The sequence below is a fragment of the Ooceraea biroi genome, chromosome 9, assembly GCF_003672135.1.
Source record: "Ooceraea biroi isolate clonal line C1 chromosome 9, Obir_v5.4, whole genome shotgun sequence".
In the NCBI taxonomy this organism is placed as follows: domain Eukaryota; kingdom Metazoa; phylum Arthropoda; class Insecta; order Hymenoptera; family Formicidae; genus Ooceraea; species Ooceraea biroi.
In genome coordinates, this window is record NC_039514.1 from 9,013,665 (window position 1) to 9,036,345 (window position 22,681).

The following is a 22,681-nucleotide window of genomic DNA, read 5'->3' on the forward strand; positions in this document are numbered from 1 at the left end:
CTTACCTTCACGGCCCCGGAAAATGAACTCAATATTGGGAACGTGCTTTGATCCCTAACCAGCTCCAGATAGGTCGGGGAAAATCGCTTTCAACTTTAGACTACGATAAAAACGTAAAATAAGCTTTTCGCAAGAGGCGCGTCTCTCGTCGTGTTTCGAACGAGATTAATAATGTAATAAGGTTGCAGTAATATCTAACGAGTTCATTAAAAAAGTAGGTTCCTCATTCCGGGCTGAGAAGAATTGACGTTGAGCTCGGAGAGAACTTTCGTGGCCTCTTGTGATGGGCGGAGTTTAAAAATAAGGGAATTAAAATCTCTCGAGCGTAACAGAGCCGACACGGAGCATTCGTGAAGATTTTATGAACTCTACTCGCCCTTTGGTATTCGTACACCAATAATTGACTAAGTTAACAGTGGCGAAAAAGTGAGTAAAAAGATAAGAGGTCTTGTAATAATAATATTACGCTCGTGATTGTTCAATGAGATGTATAGCAGATGAATTCTATTTGCGGTTGCAAGCTTATCTTCTAAAAATGCTGCTACAACGTTATCGAAAGACTGACGTGTGACTTCCAGAGAAGGCACTTGCGAACTGATCACTTTTAATCTGAAATTAAACGGCATTGTATTTCCTCGAATTCGCAACATTCGAATGTAACGATTTATAAGCGTAATTAAAATCTTTCAATTCTCATCAGACTTATTTCGTCGCATCATCCACTTTTATTATCCCCCGAGAATAGTTCTTTAACAATACGAAATAGAATGAATCATACGCTATTACTCTTATTGTTAGACTCGGTATACGCCACGGTTCGCGCGTGAATTTCTCGGGAAATATTTTGCCTTTATTGTGGCGGACGGGGTGTGTGATCGATATTGTGTCGTAATATTTCAGTAGCTCGTCTGACGACACACGGGCACTCTTTCCTGAGAGAGGGGCGCTCGAAGCGTCGTAAAGGAAAGCCGGAGGCAGGGGCGCGAAAATTGTTTCTTTGTTCCAAGCTAGGGAAGACAGCAAAGAATTCACTTTAATTTTACACTTTGAAGCGCCCGGCGGACACAAAGACCGGACGGTGGACCGTTTTAGATCACAGAGTGACCCGGCAGACAATATTTCCGCCAGCGAGAGAAAACGCGGGGCCAGCGGGGCGCGCGGTTCCCTCGAAATTCCTCGGAGTCCGGGTAAATGATCTCCCCGGCTGGATAAAAATAAGAGAACCCTCCCCCTGGGGCGCCGCGCGTCCGGTCGCGCGAATTTGCCATCGCGAGGCAGGAGATAGTCGAGCGGAACGCATCCGCGAAATTTCCGCCTGTGAATCGGCCGAATCGACGGTTCGCGTGCAACATGCCCGCGTCCGGACAATTTCGCGCTCATTCAGAACCGCATTCCGCAAGTTTTCGGTCGGCCAGAGGCAGGAAGGAAGAGAGAGAGAGAGGCATATACATAATAGGCGCGGCCGGCAATTATGCCGCGCGCAAACGGCCGCTGATTACTCCGTATTCATGGATTACGTCGGTCGGTGGGCCGGGAAGCGTCGCGACGCGACGCGCCGTCCCGTTCCGGCGCAATATCGTCGAGAACTTGCGAGGATAATGACTGACGAGGGAGACGTAATAAACGGCGGGCCTCTCCTCTTTTATCGTCGGCGACGAGGTCGGCGTGGACCATTGCGAGAGGCGAGACCGCCGCCATTCGTACGGGGCTCTACAGCCCCGAGGTGCCACCTAATCCCGGAATTGTCGTGTAAAACGTTACGATTTCAGCGGCGCGGAGGACCGGCCGTTATGCCCTTCTGGTTAAATGCATTTCCGTAACGTCGACTCTCTTCGAGCATCACGCGCCGCCCGTAAATGCTGCGCGGGTTACGTTAGTTCTGCTAAGTGCACTTGTGTTCGCTACAATATTCAGGCTGTTCGTGAATACTGCAGCGGACATTACGGCAAGGGTTGCCCGTCACTCGATTAAGCGTTCTACGCGATTTCGGCGAGGCAATCGGCTTTTTACGATTTACACGCGGCGTCCACGTTGTAAATTTTCCAATGCGTTCTTTCTGGATACTCTGTCGAAATGATTTTCGAACGATGCGATTGAGACTCTGCCGGATTTCGAAGTAATTGATTGCTCGAGTCGAAGTTTCGTAACTGATCGGAAATTTGAATTCGACGAAATTTAATTGGAGAAAATCTGAATGCGAGGCCTAATTGCGAGGATGAGAAAGTTGACGCGAAACTCCTTAACGAATCTGCCATTAACAGTTGGCTTGACGGTACCAGCTGAATCTTTAGCACTCTGGGAGAGACAGGGACGAAGAGGGAACAAGGGAAAGTCTTTACTTGCCACGAAATTCTGCAACGGGCGTTATTCTTTCAAAGGACACTAATCGCATTTCACATGTCCTCGCGCGGTTTGGTGTCCTCGACGACGCGTCGACACGTACTCACGCACTCGGGGGGGGGGGGGGGTGGAAACGAGCGTGCACTTAATAGTTTCCCTCGGGCGACGGTCACGGCACTGAGAATATCAATTCCAGCTGCGCTCCCGGGAGCAACGTAATCTCGCAGCGTAGCGTGAAACGATTTAAATCCAGTTCCGCAGCGTCGCCGTCGCCGTTACGCACTAAGGAGATTTCACTTAAGCCAATCCGCCGTGTGGGATTAAAATTTAATCTCGAAAAGATGTTAACAAATAGCGGCCGGAATTTCCGCCGATCGTCCGCGCGTCTCCGCCCGTCTCCCCGGCGAGAGAGTTAAATCCGCGCCGCGCCGCGCCCCGCCGGTCCGTTTTATTCCCGGGCCGGATAAAGGATCGAGTTAGACGCTTGTCATATGCACGTGGCACATTTTTGCGCGCGTCAGATGTTCTGACGGAAATTAACGATGCAGATTTTAAAGGGCGGAATTCTATGCAGATCGCGCGCGGACGCCAAGTCTCGGCCGCGAGAGAGCGAGAGAGCGCGCGACGTACGCCCCGTTCTCCGCGAATCGTATTAATTAAAAAACGGGGAACACCCGGTAATGAAAAATCCGTCGCTCCGACGGTGGATCGTGCGCGGGATCGCATATCTCGATGCTGTATTATTCGGCTGTGACACGGGCCGGTCCCGCGCGCGACGTACGTGTACGTACACGCGCGTGCACGCGTGTTGGCGATATTATGAACGGGGTTGCTTTGGAGAGCGCGTAATAAAGAGGCTCTCGCGTCGGATTCCTCATCGCTCTAGTTCTCTTAGCGATATTACGAGTAATACGGTGGATTACGACAATACTGCGACGCGCTCGTTCCTCCGTGTTCCTCTTGCGTATATTTTGCTTTTTCGTTTTTCGAACGAGCGCATTGTAAAGAAACAGAGAGAGATCCGTGCGTGCACTCGCGCGCGGCGCCACGTCCTTTATTAATATCTCGGAATTGCTGACCGATTGTGCTCGCTAACAAAGGATCGGGGCCAGGTGGGCCCTACGCTGCGCCGGCATTTCATTGATTCCTTCGCTGTACGGGGTATATTGTTTAAGAAAACAAATAAAGCGTATAGGCGGCGCGCGGCGATTTTCTATGATGGATGGCATTAAGCGTCTTACGTTGCACTAATGACACTTCAATCGATTTTGTTATTAAGGCGGGAATATACTATGTAATGCCTACGTGCATCAAGCGCCCGCATGTTACGGAAGGGCGGAGGGGCGGAAGGGTTACTGTTCGAATTAAATTGACGTTTGCTCTGGGAACTTTAGAATCTTTTTTCTCATGCTTGGCTCAGATGATGTCTGAAGAGAGATTAGCCTCAATTTTTGTTCAGAGCAGATTCGAGATCGATTTCGCAGCATGCAGCGGCTCCGGACGCCGCGAGTGTTTGTTGTACGCGCGTCATTTCTCTCTTGCTTTATCTGCATTTTACAATTGTTTTTCCGGCGGTGCATAATTGCAATGCAGTGTCCGACACAGCGAGCGCGGTGACGTATTGTCGAGGCCGCCGCGAAAAACAAGGATCTTGCAGGATCGCGGCAGCCAAGTTCTCGATTTACGGGCGACACCGTCGTCAGAAAGTTATGCGATAAATAAGGAATTAAAAAGGGATACCGGTTCGCAAACTATTTACGGCTACCAGACCGCGATTTGTGGTCGCGCGGTGTAACGTACGCGCGTGTAGGGCCCAACTAAAAATCCGTTTTTGCTCGGACGGAAATAGTAATCGGGTGTCTCTCGCGGTGTTGTGTTTCGTGCGAACTTAAAATCCATAAGTAAGACGATACTATGCGGAGGCCGGCCGCGGCGCGGGAAGAAATAAAAAGGGGGGGAGAGGGAGAGAGATTATATGGCGGGATCTACCTGCGTGTGTGTGGTGAGTGCGTGCTTTTGCAGAACCGGGTTCTTGCTGCGCGGAGAAGCTGATAAAAACTTCCTTCGCCTGGAGATCGCGTTACGCAGCCTCTCCTGTTTTCTCCCCCGACCCGGGGAGCTTTTGCATAACTCCCCCGTCCGCGCGTTGCACGCATGAGAAAGAATGATCTCATTGTGCGCGATGTAAACGAGCGGTCGCCGAAGCCTCGACGAGAGATTATTTGGAGAAACTTGGATAGCGCAGGGTTAACAGGTCGTTACGATCTTCTGCTCCTATTAATTCCGGTTAATTACGTTTCGTTTCGCGAAAGCGCGTGGAAAGTGTGTAGTCGAGGGGAATTATTAGGAGTGCGATTTAGTTTTGAGGGTTTTGCAACAGATGGCTGTAGTGTCAGTTTGCTCCAATAGCTGTTTCCGATAACTGTTGTTTCTTACAGTCTTGACATTATCCATCACATTTAGTAGCATTATAGCAATAGATGCAATAACAGTCGTGTTTATATCATCGTAAAAATGCAACTTCCGAAACAGCGTTTTCGACATGCGTTGCTTTTGTTTTTTAATCAAAAGAAAACTGCGGCTGACGGTTATGGAATTCTTGTGGAAACTTATGGTGATTCTGCCCCATCAATTAAGACGTGTGAATACTGGTTTAGACGCTTTAAAAGTGATGAAGGACAAAGAACGCTCGGGACAACCAAGAAAGCTTGAAAATGCAGATTTCCAGGCATTATTGCACGAAAATCCAACACATTCCACTTCAGAACTTGCCAGAGCATTAAATGTTGATCGTACAACAGTTACGAAACATTTACATGAAATGGGAAAAATTCAGAAAGAAGGGAAATGGGTTCGACATCAATTATCGGAAAGTGCCATTTGAACATTTGCATTTCGTTGATCGCCAGGCAAAAAAAGAAGAGTCTTTTGTCTCGGATCGTTACTGGGGATGAAAAGTGGATCTATTTTGATAATCCGAAACGCAGAAAATCATGGGTGGATCCAGGCGAACCATCAACATCCACTCCGAGACGCAATATTCACGGTTCAAAAGTAACGCTCTGTATTTGGTGGGATAGTGTACTATGAGCTGTTAAATCCGCATGAGACTGTCACGGCTGATCGTTATCGACACCAATTGTACAAGTTGAAGCAAGCGTTGGACCAAAAACGACCACCAATTGCGAGTAAACGACGGAAAGTGATTCTTCTTCGTGACAACGCTCGACCTGACGTTGCGTTATCAGTGAAACAAACACTATTAGAGCTTGAATGGGAAGTCTTACCGCACCCCGCGTATTCTCCGGACATTGCTCCATGCGATTATTATTTGTTCCGGTCGATGCGACACGCTTTAGAGGATACATACTTTCATAATTTCGAAGAAGTGTGAAAATTCGTCGACGAATGGATCAACTGAAAAGAAAAGTCATTTTATCGTGGTGGAATCCATCTCTTGCCAGAAAGATGGGAAAAAGTTATAGAAAACGAAGGAAAATATTTTGATTAGGGTATTCATTCATTATCATATTTAAATACATGCGTTTTTGAGCAAAAAAACCCCTCAAAACTAAATCACACCCCTAATACATTCTCGTGGACAATGCATTATGTATTAAAAAACAGTGGCATACGTGAGCCGGATGTAAAAACGTCGCCATCATCCGCGAAACTTCCGGGCCGTTTCGAGCACATCCGAGCACCTTTCGAGGAGAATTTTTTGCTTAGCCGTGTACGTTCTCACGATCGCGTCTCCTTTCTCTTTCTCTCTCTCTCTCTATCTCTTTGCCCCGCTGCCTCTTTCTGTCCGCTTCTCTTGCTCATAAAACCTCGCCTCGGTGACTTCTTATTCTACGCCTGCCTTAAGCCCACTTTACACTCCAGAAAGTTTCTCGTAACCGTCCCGGCCGGCGCGTCACGTAATCGCGTAACTCCGCCATCCGCGAAATTTGTTGTCGCTTTTATCACGCCTGCACGTACGTTTCCACGGGGGTGAAATTTTATTTTCCGCCCGGTAATCGTCCATCGGCGGTTTATAAGCGCGCCGATCGGAGCAACGTCGACGCCGGCGAGGATCTACTCTCGGCAAGGTTCCCCCCGTCGAATTAGGAGTTATGGGCCTCATACATCCGGTCCATAACTATATGGATAAGACGTATGAGGGCAATGGCGCGTAATCACACGGATCGTTTAACGTTAAAAACCGTTGCTCCGTCCCGCGCCGATCTCGGATACCACCTAGGGTGGCTGCTCAGTTATTTAAATCGGTTTTCGGTAGCTGCCGCCGGAAGTGGATTCGGTGGCGTTGCAAGCCCGCTAAATTGGCAGGCGGACTCGCTCGTTCATTTCGTTTCCGTGAGTTTCGGCGGTTTACATATATAAATGCGGAATGAACATGTTTTGATCGTTACGAACGCGTGAACATTAACTCTTAACTCTGCCGGGTCCGCGCGCGCGGCCCTTTTCAGACCGGCGGTCTTAATGACATGCCGGGTGAATATTCATTTGCGGATTACTTTCATGCAAATTAACGGCGCCGCTCCTCGAGAGCGGAATCGACGGCGCTCGCGTGCGGGTGCGCGAGGGCGTGCGGACGCGGACACGCGGAGTTCCGAAAGTCTTAAAATGAAGCAGTTTGCAAACTTGATGCGGAACCTAATTACTCCTCCGCCTGGCTTTATCGTCAATAAAACACGGTATATCGCGGCACCGTAATTTCGATTTCGGCCGCTTTAATGAGTCGTAAAAAGTGTCGTTGCGCGAGCTGCACCGGCCGGAACGCGCGCAAGATCGCCGGATGTCGCTCATCCCCTGTGGCAGGAGATGAAGCTTACCGTTTCGGCTTACGACGGGGATGGCGGAAAAAAATTTCAGCGCGTGCACGCGCGAGTTTAGACGTTCGCGGGCGGACATGAACACGAGAAACGGACGACGCGAATGACCTGGTATCGCGGTTTAACCGTATCATCGATCCTCCAGGAAATACGATGCCACATAGCGAGATTGTTACGACAGAAGGCTGGTTTCCTGTTTCGCGTGTGGTCTTACGCGCGGTGACTCATGTAAGGCAACTCTCGCGGCACCCCCGGCCGGCAGAGCCGCCGTGCTGAATGGAAATATGAAATTTCCGAGCGCGGGGCGTGACGAGAGAACAATGTCGCTCGAACTAGACGAGTCGTCTGCATCCGCGCGCATTTCCAGATAGATAAAGCGACAATCCGCCCGGCTGCGGCGGCGGCAATGCCCGAATTTTGTGGCTGGACCCCCTTCTGTGCGAGCTGCGCCAGATTCGTATGGAGATTTCTCAATTGTGCGACTGGCAGAGAGTAGATACGTCCGCCGTACAATCGGAATAATTCAAAAGATCGCGTTCGCATGCTCGGTTAACAGATCTCGCTCGAGCCGACCTCCCTTTTTCCTAGTCACGGACGCAATTACACCTCCTTGTAGTCTAGCTCATTCAGGATCGACGATGGACCGCACCGGGTTGTCCATCAAGCTGTCCGTAAGCTGTAAGTGCATCCACCGTCGCACCTTCATCGAGATTCGCTCTAGCTCCGAATGTCCAACTCGTCCTTTCCGTTTTCTTTCTTCCCTTTTCTCTCTCTCTCTCTTCTTTTCTTTTTTCTTCTTTACGCATACATTCGAGCGAGATTGGAGAGGAGACTCTCGTGAAACGTGAGATGCTCTCTTCCGTCGATGTGGGACCGTTTGCATCTTTTTGCATCGCGAATGAGATCCACTTTCGCAAGGTGTCGCAATGAGATTGTAATCTATACGTCTCGTCGAGTAGTCAGACGGTCGGAGACACCTCTCGAAATAGATCTACAATTTAAAAGCTGCTTAAAGCGGACGTAAGAGTCGTACTCCCGGATCCGTAAGAAGCGCAGGTTCCGTTATACAGGCTGTTCCAAAATCGCGGCAGTGCTTATTCAACTGCGGACCTATCAACTTTGAGTTCCATCCGCATTAAACGCTCGCATAACATTGTTAATTTGTTAATTCGTGTATATAATTTCTAGTGAATCTCATTTTCTTCTTAGCAGCCCGAATATTAATTTCGAGGCGTCTAATGTCGAAGATTAATAAATGAAAAAGTACGTGATATGCGCGTTTCAATCCTTGCCGAGAGTTGATTGCACATTCGTCAGAGAATCGGTGAGCAAGAGAAAGCGCGATAATTTTTGGACATCTTGTATACGCCGGGCATCGATCATTCCAGCTGATCTGCTTTCGCGGAAGTGAGAATTTGCAGTTACCGTTTCTTCCATTCCGGCGCGCGAATGGCGCCTCGTTCGCTCGCAGAAATCGTTTTTCAATTAGGAAAAGATACCGGTGGCGTCCGCGGGGAAATTGATTCGATGTCGATGTGCGTGAAAGGTCACGTAACGGGATTGATGGGATTATTGGCTCGGAGGGTTCGCCATTTCAAGCCCTCTAATGCAACAAGTGAAAATATTTCTGAGGGATGTAAGGAACGGCGACTCGTCGGCTGGTCGGAAAGAGCGGTGATGTTGCTTTATTATTAAATGCAATTCTCGCGATCAATTCTTTTGAGTACAAATCACTCACTAAAATGCGGCGTGGTCTCGTATTGAATCGCTCGCTCGAAGTTTCATTTGCCAATGAAAGTCTCAGATTCATCTGGGAAATTTGGAAAATGCACATGTATAACGATATATACAAGATAATTAATAAAAATACCAGCCGCAATACTCACAACGTCAAAACGAAGTCGACACAAAGTCAGCAATCGTTTTTCTCGAAGATATCAAGTGCTTTCTCTGGTTTGCGCGATTTTTTTACAAACCTGACTTATTATGGAGACAAATATCTGGACTGCACGAATCTGTTAATACCGCCTCTGTTCTGCTCTCTCTGAAATATTTTCCTGCAGGAACACAAGTGAATGAGCCCTCGCTCCGTTTTATTCATGCAAACTGCCGTGCCCGCGGAGCTCCTTGCCGGAGATAAAGGACGGCTCAGACGAATATTACGCGTCCTTAAATTCCTGAACGTACCGTGTTCCTTTTTCAACGTGCCGTACAGCGTCAGCTGTTATCTGACTGCGTGCACGACACTTATATTCGCTAATTACCATGATATTGCGCAGATGTTGTTAGCGACAACGAGGACATTGTGGAAACCTAACATGAGCCACGGCCGGAACAGGTGACTATCCGTGCACCGTGGTCCGATCGATAATTCACAATTAGGGTGGTCGGTATGGTCTTGTCGGCCTTAATCTTCAAAGGGCCTCTCGTCGTGTAATAGCGTGATATCGAATAGCTTCAGCCTCGTTTCCTCCGTGTTCCAGACTCGAAGGCCACTATGAGCCGGTCCTTTAAACTGATGAAAGACGGAAGGGGATGCGTGTTGCTCATCCAAGTTAAACTTTGTTGCCTTTGCCGCTAATCATCCGTGCGATATTTCCGAGGAGTAACGTGCTGCCGCGGGCGTACATAAGACAGTCCAACTGCCGACTGCAATTGTGATTCCGTACTTGGAGGAGGATGCGCGAGTTCTCCGAAATTGCAATCGCCCGTGAACTCTCCCTCTGCTTCATATACATATTTAACGAGATGACAGGATTATCTGTCATTAAATCTGCTTTCTCGTCCGAGTGAAGAAGTCATTCTCAACGATCATTTGTTTCTGTCAGTTTCAGGATGAACGTAACGACGACCTATAGCGGCACGATCAGCAGCGTGACCAGTGTCATTGGTCTCGGCTCCGATATAAGACTGAAGGCGACGACCAGCGCGATCGACGGCGACCTCGACGTTTCGCCGGTGACCCTGTCGTCGGACTGGCCCAGAGTGGGTCGACTCTCGCTGCTGATAGTTCTCGCCAGCCTCGGCAGCCTGGGTAACATCTTCATGATATCCGCCGTGGTGGTGGAGGATCAGCTCAGCAAACGAGGTATGGCCCGTCGTCTCGCCTTTACGACGGTAAATAAAAACGGTGGCGAGAGCTAGCGTGAAGAATTCGCACACGCACACCCACACACACACACACACAGACGGACGGAGAATCGTTCTTCCTCGCGCGTGAGACTCGAGCCGTGGAAATAAATCTGCGGTGGAAAATTAAAACGGTGTACGGTGACATTGGGCGGGATTGCGGGAAACGTGGAGGAGAGGCAGCAAGAGGACGCTCTCATCGATAAATGCAACGACAAAAGTTTTTGCTGTATGGAGGTATATCCAACTAAAAGCTATCCAGGGGGTCGTACATTTCCGACGTGGCTCGCGACAACGTTCTTTCGGTATATACCATCGCGGTATAAGATCTCTAATCTTCCTTTTTTTCCATCCCTTGTTCCTTTTTCCTTTTTCTCCGCGTTTCCGCGGACAAAAGCGTCCTCTCCGCCTGTATCCGACCGGCAGAGATATAACGGCGAAGCACCGAACGTCGTCGGTACAATCTGCCGGGGTAGGATGGGATCTTCATCGCGCCATTATACCTGCGGCAATGACAAGATCGATTTCTCGTATTATTTGCAAAGCGAACCTCTCTCCCTCTGTCCGTTGCAGGAGAGAGAGATACACAGGCGCGATAATAAATAATCCCTAGGCGCTATCGCGCGTTTGCGTTCCCGTTGTCTCCGTGCTGGCTCTCGCCCTGAAACCGACCCGAGATAATTATTATTTGCACGCGAGCGCATCGCGTACAGCGTAATAACAATGACGCCGCGGATAGAATGGAATACAAAGCAATGGGGGTAGAAACGTAATTACATCGTCGGCTAAGTGTATCGCTCCTGCTCTGCGGTTCCTTATCTTTATATTCAATTTAAGACCACAAGTTCAATTTATCATAGACAGAGAGAAACTGGGTCGCTCGAGAAAGAGAGAGGGAGAGAGAGTAATCTGTCCATGAATTGTTCCGCGACTCCCGATCTCAAGTCCACCGATAAACTCGTTGACGGATCAGGGAACCAATTTTCCCCTCGAGAGAGAACTCTCAAGAAAATGACGACTCTTGCAAACTTCTTTTTTACCATTTGGATAATTAAATGTCGAGCATAAGGATCGTTGAATATCTCATATTTTATATGTGTAGGTAGCGGTCGAATTTGAGTTTCTATCGCGTTACAGTATTTTTCAGTTTCTCATTTCGTGGCGTTTTTTTGTTTTACATAGTAGCCATGTATCTCACATATGTGCCCGTATATTCTGTACAGTTTTCCGAGAGGACTCGGCGCCAGAGCAGCAAATCAATTTTATTCTATTGCACTTTCCCTCTCTTCAAATGACTTTTCTTCCTCCCTTTTTCTCTTCTTCCCTTCCCATTTTTTTCTTCTTTCCTTCTCAGCGCTTCAATTTACCGAGTTTCTCGGTTTTATAACTGTGTACCGTCCCACCGGCCGCTCCCTCGTCATTTTTATTGAAACGCCCTGCGAAACATTTTTACCGCTATTTTATTCTGCATGAATTTCGATAGTGGCGCAAATAATATCGGCTTTCATTCGGCCGAATCCATTCATCGAGAAAAGTTCGTTTCGCATTTTCCTCGTCTCCTCGGCTGCCAAGTTCTCGGCAGCTCGCATTTCTCGAGCTGCGACAACGACGAGAGATTTGGTTCATTATTATTACCGTGACGGGAATTAATCAGCGGATCGTACGGTTCCTCGATTTCAGAGTGATCGCGAATAGCCGTGTTAATTAAATCGTACCCCTTGTTGCTTGTCGTACTCCTTTTTCTTTTTGAGGAAAACGATTGTACAGAATGATTCTCCATTCCCGAGGAGATTTCTATTTCGTGGGATTTTCCTTGAGCCACCGACGATTCACGCGAATGGCCAATAATATCGTAGTACAAGAGTCTGACGCAGGTGGGACATGGAATGAGGCTCGTAGCGAGATTGAAGTTTTAATGTGCCGATCGCGCGCGCAATTTCCAACTTCACGATCCCGTCCCTGCCCAATAAATACGTCCGGACGTGACGCGACGGCGATCGGCCTGTCTCTAGCCGGAAATCCGGCCCTAGCACGCGCGATTCCTCCTTTTGCCCCAGCTGCCGGCCGCGGGCAGCAGGAGGAACCTCGTCTCCGTCGCGAAGTTACGGAGAGGGTAAATGGAAGGGCGATCGGGAAATGCTCGTGCGGATGTCCGTTCGTGCCTGACGTAAACCCCATTTCTACCACCGCGGATGTGAAGTGTCGGACGGGACTTCGGCTTCGTTTGCGTGAACTCTGCCGGCGCGGCTGGTAGGAACTCTGCGAAAACAAAAAGCCGGCACCGCAGTGCGCGCGCGAGTACCGCGCGCGCGAGATGCGTCCGGTAACCCGATGGGCGCCGTAATGGATTGCGCAGTCGTGGGGGTCCCTATAAGGGTGTACACGGATGAGCGAGTCAATTTCGCGGCGCGTAGCCGCACGAGCGGGCCCGGCCTCGCCGTATAACTCTACCCGCCCCGTATCTAATGCCGCAACGAGAGAACGCTCCGCGTTCTCTATATCTTTCCCTTACCCTCCCATTCGCCTTGCCTCCCTGTCCCATTCTCTCTCTTTCTCTTTATCTTTCCCGCTCCTGTCTCATCTCGCCTCGTCTGGATGCACCCCTTGGAAACCCCGATCACGGAGGCGGCCGCCGAACGCGGTGAATCCCCGCCGGTAATGCGAATACTTCGGGTAGTCCGCGGTGCGGTTGGCGAATAGTTCGGTTCGGCGCTCGTGAAACGAGACTCGGTGAGGAGAGGAGAGACAGAGAGAGAAAAAGGGAGAGAGCGAGAGGGGGTGAGATGGAGAGGATGAGAGGAAGAGAACGGGCGCGCGCGCGGCGGGCTGACTCGGTAAATCGATTAAAACAAATTCTGATCAGCGCGGATTCATTCGGTACCGTAGAAGAATACCCGTGGGAGGGGAAGGGAGCACGTTCCCATGACGATGCTGCGGCACTGCGGCTAGACAGGGGACCCGGATGAGGGATGGAGACGTAGGGGAGGCAGATAGAGAGAATCAATTTCGAAGTGACGCCACGAGCGCTGATGCGGGATAATTTATTCCACGCATCAACCGCCGAATCGATCGGATCTCGTCACGCCGGAACGTACCCCCATGCGAAAATGCGATCGGGCGCCGAATGCGGACGGGTGGCGAGAACGCGACGACTGCGGGGGCTTAATTCGTCGATACCTGAAGAGAGCGGTTGGCCCCCCGGTCCCGCTACCGGCATCGACCTCCGAGTCCGCGTACGAGGGAGCGTGCCCCCATGGGTTTTTGCCTACTCATCCCATCCGAAGAGGGCGCCGATATTTCATCCTATTGTAAAATCTGGAAAGATAGTCGAGACAGAGGAGTGAACCAAAAATGGATGTTGGGAGGGACTCAGAAGAGTGAACCAAAAATGGAGGTTGGGAGGGACTCAAGTGGAGTGAACCGACGATTTGGAGACATTCGGGGACGAATGTAATGTTAGGCTGGCCGAGCTGTAAGATCTGGAAAGATAGTCGAGACTGACAGGTCGTATAGAGGATCGGAATGAAAACAAGTTGATCACAACAGTAGGAGTATTGGCCGTACAGCCTAAGACCTAGGCGTGTGAACCAGGGATCCCGGAGAGTTCGAGTTCAAATCTAAGGCAGTCTCCTAGTTATTTTTCGCCTCTTACAATTCAGAAGTGGGATAAAATCCGCTACCCCTCGAAGACAGTTGAGATTCATCCGCTACCCCTCGGAGAGGAGGGAGTTGAGAAGCAGCTGGCCGGTAGTGAAGCCTGAACATGGAGGTCGGGACGGACTCAGAGGAGTGAACCAACATGGAGATTGGGAAGGACTCAGAGGAGTGAACCAACATGGAGATTGGGAAGGACTCAGAGGAGTGAACCAACATGGAGGTTGGGAGGGACTCAGAAGAGTGAACCAAAAATGGATGTTGGGAGGGACTCAGAAGAGTGAACCAAAAATGGAGGTTGGGAGGGACTCAAGTGGAGTGAACCGACGATTTGGAGACATTCGGGGACGAATGTAATGTCAGGCTGGCCGAGCTGTAAGATCTGGAAAGATAGTCGAGACTGACAGGTCGTATAGAGGATCGGAATGAAAACAAGTTGATCACAACAGTAGGAGTATTGGCCGTGCAGCCTAAGACCTAGGCGTGTGAACCAGGGATCCCGGAGAGTTCGAGTTCAAATCTAAGGCAGTCTCCTAGTTATTTTTCGCCTCTTACAATTCAGAAGTGGGATAAAATCCGCTACCCCTCGAAGACAGTTGAGATTCATCCGCTACCCCTCGGAGAGGAGGGAGTTGAGAAGCAGCTGGCCGGTAGTGAAGCCTGAACATGGAGGTCGGGACGGACTCAGAGGAGTGAACCAACATGGAGATTGGGAAGGACTCAGAGGAGTGAACCAACATGGAGATTGGGAAGGACTCAGAGGAGTGAACCAACATGGAGGTTGGGAGGGACTCAGAAGAGTGAACCAAAAATGGATGTTGGGAGGGACTCAGAAGAGTGAACCAAAAATGGAGGTTGGGAAGGACTCAAGTGGAGTGAACCGACGATTTGGAGACATTCGGGGACGAATGTAATGTCAGGCTGGCCAAGCTGTAAGATCTGGAAAGATAGTCGAGACTGACAGGTCGTATAGAGGATCAGAATGAAAACAAGTTGGTCACAACAGTAGGAGTATTGGCCGTGCAGCCTAAGACCTAGGCGTGTGAACCAGGGATCCCGGAGAGTTCGAGTTCAAATCTAAGGCAGTCTCCTAGTTATTTTTCGCCTCTTACACTATTAACTGGAACCGGCGAAAAGCCGGCGTCTTCCTCTCGCGCGGACGGTGCAGTTTGTCGCGTAATCATTTTTATCGCGCTGTAATATCCCCGCTAAAGACGCGAACGCGCTCGGCGTTATTGGGAAGCGAGTACGCTTCCTGAAAACCGACAAGTCCGAGCTCGCCCCCGGTAAAAATGTCATCTCAGCTTTGCGGCTGCGGCTGCGGCTGCGGTTGCGTCGTATCGCCTGCGGGATAGCGCCGCGATGTAATTTACTTCATCTGACGCGAGGGCACATTCCCGGATATTCTTAACGCCGCGTGACCTCCGGGATTACTAAAGCCTTCGGTTACGTCGACTGTGCGCGACGAACGCCTCGAGGGTGAATTTTACAAAACAAAACAGAACGTGCAGTATAGCTGCAGTGCTCTCGCACTGTCCGCTATTCGTTATTGTTTTCGAAAATTGGTCGCAAACGAAGTTATTGAGGATTGATCGACAGGATCCGCGCAAACAATGCCGCGACACCGACTCTTTCGTTAATGGACGAATCGTTAAACTCGGTGCGCAACGCGGTCCGACGTTTCAGCGCGTTCTTGGACGAGAAACGAGAAGAAAATCTCATTACGCATTTTATTACCGGTAGTGCGTGCGAGCGCGCGGGCTGGGTAGTTATCCGGTGTACGCTCGCATTGCCGGCGTGCGGGAATGCGCGACCTTATTATAGCGTTATACTCCCCTAAGGACGACGTGACGACGTACGGATATTATTTCCTTTTCTCCGTGTCTTCTGCCGCCCCGAGTATTGATCTGGGGGAAATCCCCGAGAATCGAGAGAATATATCGCGTCGCGAGAGACGCAATGCGAGAAGAGGTAATGCGGATATTACGGCCCGTTCTTTCCCGTGACTTTTCGCCATGTGAGATTTCGCTTAGCCGCTTGCTACGTATGAACTTATGGGACGCCATAATCGTTGACTCGTGATAACAGCTGCGACTGCATGCATCGTTGTCGGCTTCGTAGTCGTTTTTAGCAGTCTGTCGTTCCCATCCTCGACCTTATCGTCGTTGTCGCCGTCGTTCGCCGTCGTCACCCTCGTCGCCCTCGTCTGCACGAAGTTTTACAGCCGGCGTGACCGTCCGTTTCGGCCGAGACATCGTTTTGCAATTACTATAGCTTTTACGATCCGTCCGTAGCGAACAGAAGCTACGACCGCTGATATTATGCCCCTGTGGACGCGCGTCGATTAAACGTTAGGGGGGTTGAATCGCCGTCGTCTGAGTCCCTCCGCGATGGTGCTCAACGCAGACGTCCACCGCTTCGCGAGTCTGCGGCGTAAAAGTGCAGAAAATCCAAGACAATGGTCTTCCGCGTAATATAATAACTTGGCACGTGGCTAGCCTGGGCGAAGGTTGGCACTTTTGCCAATGGAAAAGGTCATCGCGCAAGAGGAGTGCCGGGGCTTCTTGGACCCTCTTGGCAGAGCGGCCGAAATCCTGGCGTCGTGCGCGATAGATCGCTACGTGTCCAACACGGTTACCCCGTGAATTTATATTGGCCTCGTGGAATCCATTTCGGACGGCGTGACATGGCAAGGCGCACGCGATCGATCGGAAACGAAGAGGTCTAAAAGTCCCGGCGGACTGCGTTCAGTCAGACGGCAAACCGTAGCTACTGTCACGACAAAGTCGCGACAAAACTCGGTCCGGTAATCGTACCGAGGAAGCCTCAAAAGGCGAACGAAACCTCTAATTTACACGCATTAGCGCTACCGACTATCCGGCAGACAGACCGACCCTTCCTCCCACAGGCACAATCGTAGTATTAGGGTATTAAAGCTGATACTCTATGGAGTTGTCCGAACAATCGCCATACATGAGTATTCGCGAGTGGCGATATGAATATTATTTTATCAAGCTTTAATCGCGGGGCATTGTCAGCTCTTTATGGAATAAATCTCAATTTTCGGTCTCTCTGGTATACCAGGCGACTCTGAAAGAAGACTTTCAAGGTCTGTGCACTGTCTGGGCATTAATTGACCAACGTCACATCTGTCAACGTCAGTGCTGGAGAGAAATAATATTTTGCATAAACTGAACGATTTTTATGCGTACCATTAGTATTTTAAATGATATAGTATTAATTCTGTAATTTATCAGACGTACTCTGTATTTCGTGAAAATAGAAAAAGCGCGTCTGACCAATACTGACTCGTTCTACTAGCTCCATTTGCGACCGAAAATAGTGAGGAACGCTCTGATGTTGTGGAAAAATGAGAGCGCAGCTGTAGAAAGCTGTAAACAATAAGACGCCTACAGAATTATTACCAAAACTGTCAAGTCTTCTTTACATACCAGCTTGCCATTCCACAGGCGTTTCACGTTATTTTATTCGATTATCACGTAATAATGTCAAACTCAAACAAGCTTAACTAAGAGACGGCTGTCTAAAACATTAAATGAGCCAGTTCGAAAGTTTCGAAAGACGATAAATTTTTAATAAGACGCGGATACAGATTAAGACGACTTCGTAGCCCCGACAAGAATCGAGTTTATGTCACTCGTGAAGTAAGTCGTTCACGTATTAATTTAGACATCATTTCGAGCAGGTTCGAGATTATCGCGCGATACGGGAACATTGCTCGAAGCGCATCTGCCAAGACCGCCGCGGCACTCCGGACGCAAAAAGGCGCAAGGCGCCGGACTCTCTCGAGCGTTTCCAGATCGCGAGAACTGTTAGAAGCTAATTACTTTAATGAGTTTCACGCGTGTTTCTTTTTCCAGGAAACGCGTTCCTGGTAAATGTGGCGCTGGCGGACCTGCTGGTGACCGGTCTGGTAATGCCGGTCTCGATGATCGTGATCCTGGCAGGCCACGAGGAGTCCCTGGCTACTTGTCGATTCGAGTCGACCCTCGAGATCCTTTGCTTCCTGGTGACCATACTGACGCTGGCCACAATCGCCGGCGAAAATTACGCACGGCTGTGCACGTCCGCAGAGAGGTACGATGGAAATGGGGAGAGAGGGAGACAGAGAGAAAGAGAGAGCGAGAGAGAACCGCGTAAAAGGGGTGTTTCCGCAATTTAACGCGTCGACTGCCACGTGACATCACGGTCGTGTTTCATTCTGCCGTCTATTTTATCCTGGGGACCCTTTTGTAGCTTTGTGATATTCGAGCGTGGTATATATCACGCGAAAATTGAAGGCTTCTCAGAGAAGAACAACTTAACTGCTGTGTTTCTCTTATCTTTTGCAATTGTATTCTCGTTTATGCTCACCCGAGATATTCCTTATCGAAACTATCCCCCTTTCCGACTTTTGCATGAGAGAAAAAAAAGAAAGTTGAAATGAAGCAAATCAAATAAAATATCGTATATCTCTGGGGATCATCACGTCTTCGAGAAGATGAGAGAGGCAGCGAGTAAAGATGGGTATTTAACCCTGCGTACCGTAAGTACTGCATTCTCCAATTTACCTCGTTTCTGCAAACGGCTTCTCTATTAAACTGGACAATAATCGGGTTTAATTTATCTCAGCTGCAATCTGGAAAGATGTACACACGTTTTACACTGCTTGCGGTATCGTCGAAATAATGCCCCTACTGAAACGGTCGGAATTACGTTGGACACAATGCTCGGTTTAATGATATCATGATTTTGCATCGTTACGGGTGAAACGCAGAATATCGCTTTCATAATGCGATGGTTACCCAATATTTTATATATTTATGGCTTTCCCGGATAATACGATTACAGTGCCGCGGCGCGGGAACGCAATTCTAAAGTAATGACACACATTGTGCCCGGGCCGGCACTATTTATATGCAAAACTCCAACTTTCTATGCAAATTCATTTGCTGCGACATTTCCATTTGCGCATAGACACAGTTCCGGATTAAAATGTTTCCTAGTTAGCTTTCACGACGCAGCTTGAATATGTAATAACGTAATAACGCAAACGTCCGATCAACTAAACATCGTGTTCATTATCGTCCGCTCGCGCACGTCGCGCCATTTGACGGACGCGGGAAATGCTTCCTTCCGCGGAAACAACCACCCTCTTCTGACGTCCGACGAGCAACGCAACATCCGAGAGCGCACGTCCGCGGCTCTTGCGCCTCTATCGATTAAACTCGGCAAATCCGAGGCGCGCAAAAAGCGAAGCGGTTTCCCAGGTCGAAGGATTGATCGGCTTATTGCGAAAATAAGTGGACGATGCTGCTGACCTTTTGCGTCCGACCGTCGAAATGGCGCGAATCCAACTCTCCGGACGGTGAACGGTGACCCGGTGCCCGATCAATATTACAACCCCGTAACTGCCATCGCATCTCGGGGAAACGAATCCGTGCTATTACCGTTATCGCGTCGTCTCATTCGGAATATCTGCTCGTTCCTCTTTCTATTTTTTCTGTCTCGTTCCTCAGTGTTCTCAGAGAGACGTCGCGAGGATCCGCTTGCGCGCCCGTGCGTCGGCGAGCGGAAGGAGACGCATTGTCAGCGACGGAAACGGCAGGAAACGGGACAGAGGGAAGGGATGGATAGGTGATGGTGGCTGTGCTGGTAGTAGTGATGGTGGCGATGGTGGTGGTGGCGGTGCTCCATCCGCCATCGAATTAAGTGCCGGCTTCGGCGATCGAAAAGATATAGCACACGTGACCGGTGGCGGCCGATCAATAGCCGCTGCGTTCCTGCGATTGTCGGCGCTTTTTGCCGGCGCTTGCCAACGCGCGCGCGATTTCTTCCCCTTATCGTCGTCAACCTCCACCCCCGTCGTGTCCTTTCCCGCGCGCGCGCGTGTCGAGTGGGCCCTTCACAGCGTCGCCTTTAACCCCCTTTCCCTCCCCCGGTGCTTTCTCTCCGCTTGTCCTCTCCCCCGTGCTTTGTTTACGAGGCGGCGTTTGTCGGTTACTAATTGAGCGGTCCGTTTCCGGAACGATGCGACACACACGAGCGCGAACGAGCACCGTTCCGTTCTTGCTCGCGGCCCGCTTGTCGCCGTCACTCCGCTGCTGGGGGGGCCGTGCTCTGATGTACGCGGTGTAATCGTTAACAAAGTTTGTTATTTGTCCCGTAGGGTGGCATGAAAAATGGATCGAACCCCGGGGTGTCTCGATTTGTCGGGCCGCCGCAAAAACTAACAAACTCTCGCTCGCGCAAAGGCCGCGCAAAAAGGGCTCTCTTTGGTTTGGTGAAAAGCAAAGCGGGGGAGTGGGCTGCAAGGGGGTGGACCGGGGGTTTTAACGTGAATTTTATCGGCTGGCTGCGGCTTTCCATAACTAAATAAAGAACTTCACAGTGCGACGCTAGCCGGTTAATCAAACCGAGCTCGCGACACGTAAACCGAAACGGAAATATCATTAATCCGCTCTTTTGTTTTACGGCGAGACGCGCGCGACGATTTTTATCTCAACCGGAGCTGCCACCGGTCGCGCGGAGAACACCGCTGAGAATTTAATTTTTCATCAACTTGTCCGCACGATACACGTCGTCGTCCTTTGTGTCTTTAATTCGCGAGCGGAAGATCCCAAGCCCTCTTCGTGAAAATTTAACTTGCGCCGAGCACATTCGTGATTGCCAAGGGAGGAAGGACAGGAGGAAGAACCCGGAGGGCCGGAAGGGCAATGAACAATTTTATTCCGGGTGCTATCGGGCCCAATATGTGAAGATGGAGCGAAATCCATTTATAGTTAGCACGCAGACGAGCTCCGAACTTCATCAAACTACCGCAACTACCGTCTAACAATCCGCCTTAATAAACACTTGCATTATCTTGTGCAGCGCGGGAGATTGTCTCCATTTCCATGTAAATAATTCACTTCGATCAAAGGCGGAGCTATCTGGTTCTTGCAGGCGGGCCTTCATTTGGCGTGGTCGTCGTAACATATACACTAAAACCTCGTGCTTGTAAAGCTCTTTGGTCCCCGGTGGCCTTACCGCCGTTCGCGACAATAGCGGCCGAAAATTACGTCCGCTTGTGTTAACTGTTCGCCGGCCAAAAGATAAAGCGGGTGTACCGGCGATTCCGGCAATCGATACTACGTTCCTGCAATTCTCCACGCATGCACATCCCTCTTTCGCCATTCGGCGGGGCGGGGGCGGAGACGTTTTCTGGTCGTAACAAGTTTTTCCGACGTTTCGACCGTCGCAATTACCGTCGAGTTATTTATGCGGCAGTCAAAGAGATAGGGCTAATCGGCTCCTCGGTTTCCCTTTTTCAATCCAGCAATTTCTGTCTAGCGATTTCCCTCTCGGTAGCGCGGCCATCAAAAAATTTCTCCAATAATCTCTCGGAGAACAAAAGATTATTGTCGTGCCGTGTCTTCTGGCTCTGTTATCTTCGGCAGACAAGTGTTTCTAAGGCAACACCCTAAATACGGTAATATAGGCAAGTCGGGTCATTGTCCGAGTCGAAGGCCGAAGTTCCGGCGGGGACAATAAAGGGAGGAAAATTATGACCGCGCCTGTTTACCCACAAAAAGGCGAAGCGCGCTGTGAAATAGAGAAATCGATAGTTCGTACTCCTTAAATTCATGCCCTCTATGCGCGCGCGATTTATTACAATGGAGAGGAATGCTTCTTTTTTACGCTCTCCCGCTCATCGTCGGCGAACGCATAAATATTTTGGGGTCGATGGCCGGTGTACCGTGTTGTAGACGGCTAACGTTAATAAAATTGCCTAATAAACGATATCGCCGTAATACGTGACCCGGCGTATTGTGTCGCTTGTGGCCTTTGCACGGGAATACCTCAGCCACAGTTAACGTCGTTGGATATGGGTGGATATGGGTAATGTAAACACAATGAATGGAGTAGAAATCAAATTACTGTTATCAGTTTAAGCCATCGCGTATAATGGCGTACGGCGACCACTGCCTGGGACTTGGAGTTTGACGTCGAAGCGCTTCCCCGGTTCTCTATCAGCGTCACGATCGAGTTCGTAATTTCGCATTCCGGGCGACGTTCTCTTTAGCTTGAATTGCCGGAATCCGTAACCGATAGCAGACGATCTCGGAGGAGACGACGACGACGACGACAACAACGGCGACGACGAACGACGATGACGACTACGACGATTGCTGCTTTTCATACGCACGCGGAAAGTTTCGCGACAATGCGGCGTTACGGGAAGTATTTTAATCGGTCGCGTCAGAAGAATCACGACAAACACGTGGACTGGCGGGAGTTTCCTCGCATTGTAAACGAGAAATCGTCCGCCAGCACCGTCTCTAACTCCGTAACTACCGACTCGTTTCTCAAGCCCCTCGTTAATCCACCGACTGGTACGGCCAACTCGGTAATTGCAGTCGCAGTGTATCACCGGGGGAAATATTTTCTTTAATTGAATGCGCTGTATAAGAAGGCCGAGACTTAAACAAGCTCGTGACGCAATTAAAGGGGGAAACATCCGTCCGCGAAGACAACGTATTATCCCTTGTTATTTGCCCAGGAATTGTTCCGCGGTGCAACTCAAGTTGCAGTAATAGCTCGCTCGCCGCTGTATCGATAGTTTTTAAGTTTTATTTCTATTGCTGCTGCTACCGCTGCTGCAGTTTTCGCATCGTCTTCGTTAATCCGAAAGTCTCTCTCGTTACTTATTTCATTTAACGACGCACTTCCGAGCTAGGAAA

General features: G+C 49.8%; 1 protein-coding gene across 3 annotated transcripts in view; it reads left to right on the forward strand.

Annotated features, from left to right (window-relative positions):
- The window catches only part of LOC105279013 (beta-1 adrenergic receptor), a 164,485-nt gene that overhangs the window by 137,839 nt on the left and 3,965 nt on the right, over nt 1-22,681 (forward strand). For 2 of the 3 annotated variants that reach the window (XM_011338509.3, XM_011338510.3), the window contains exons 3-4: nt 10,004-10,263; nt 17,840-18,056. In XM_011338509.3, coding sequence (XP_011336811.1) covers nt 10,011-10,263; nt 17,840-18,056 — 470 coding nt within the window. In that variant the 5' untranslated portion in view covers nt 10,004-10,010. Of the gene's footprint in view, nt 1-9,454; nt 9,514-10,003; nt 10,264-17,839; nt 18,057-22,681 lie in introns of those variants that run through there. The other variant, XM_026972478.1, reaches the window with a different exon arrangement.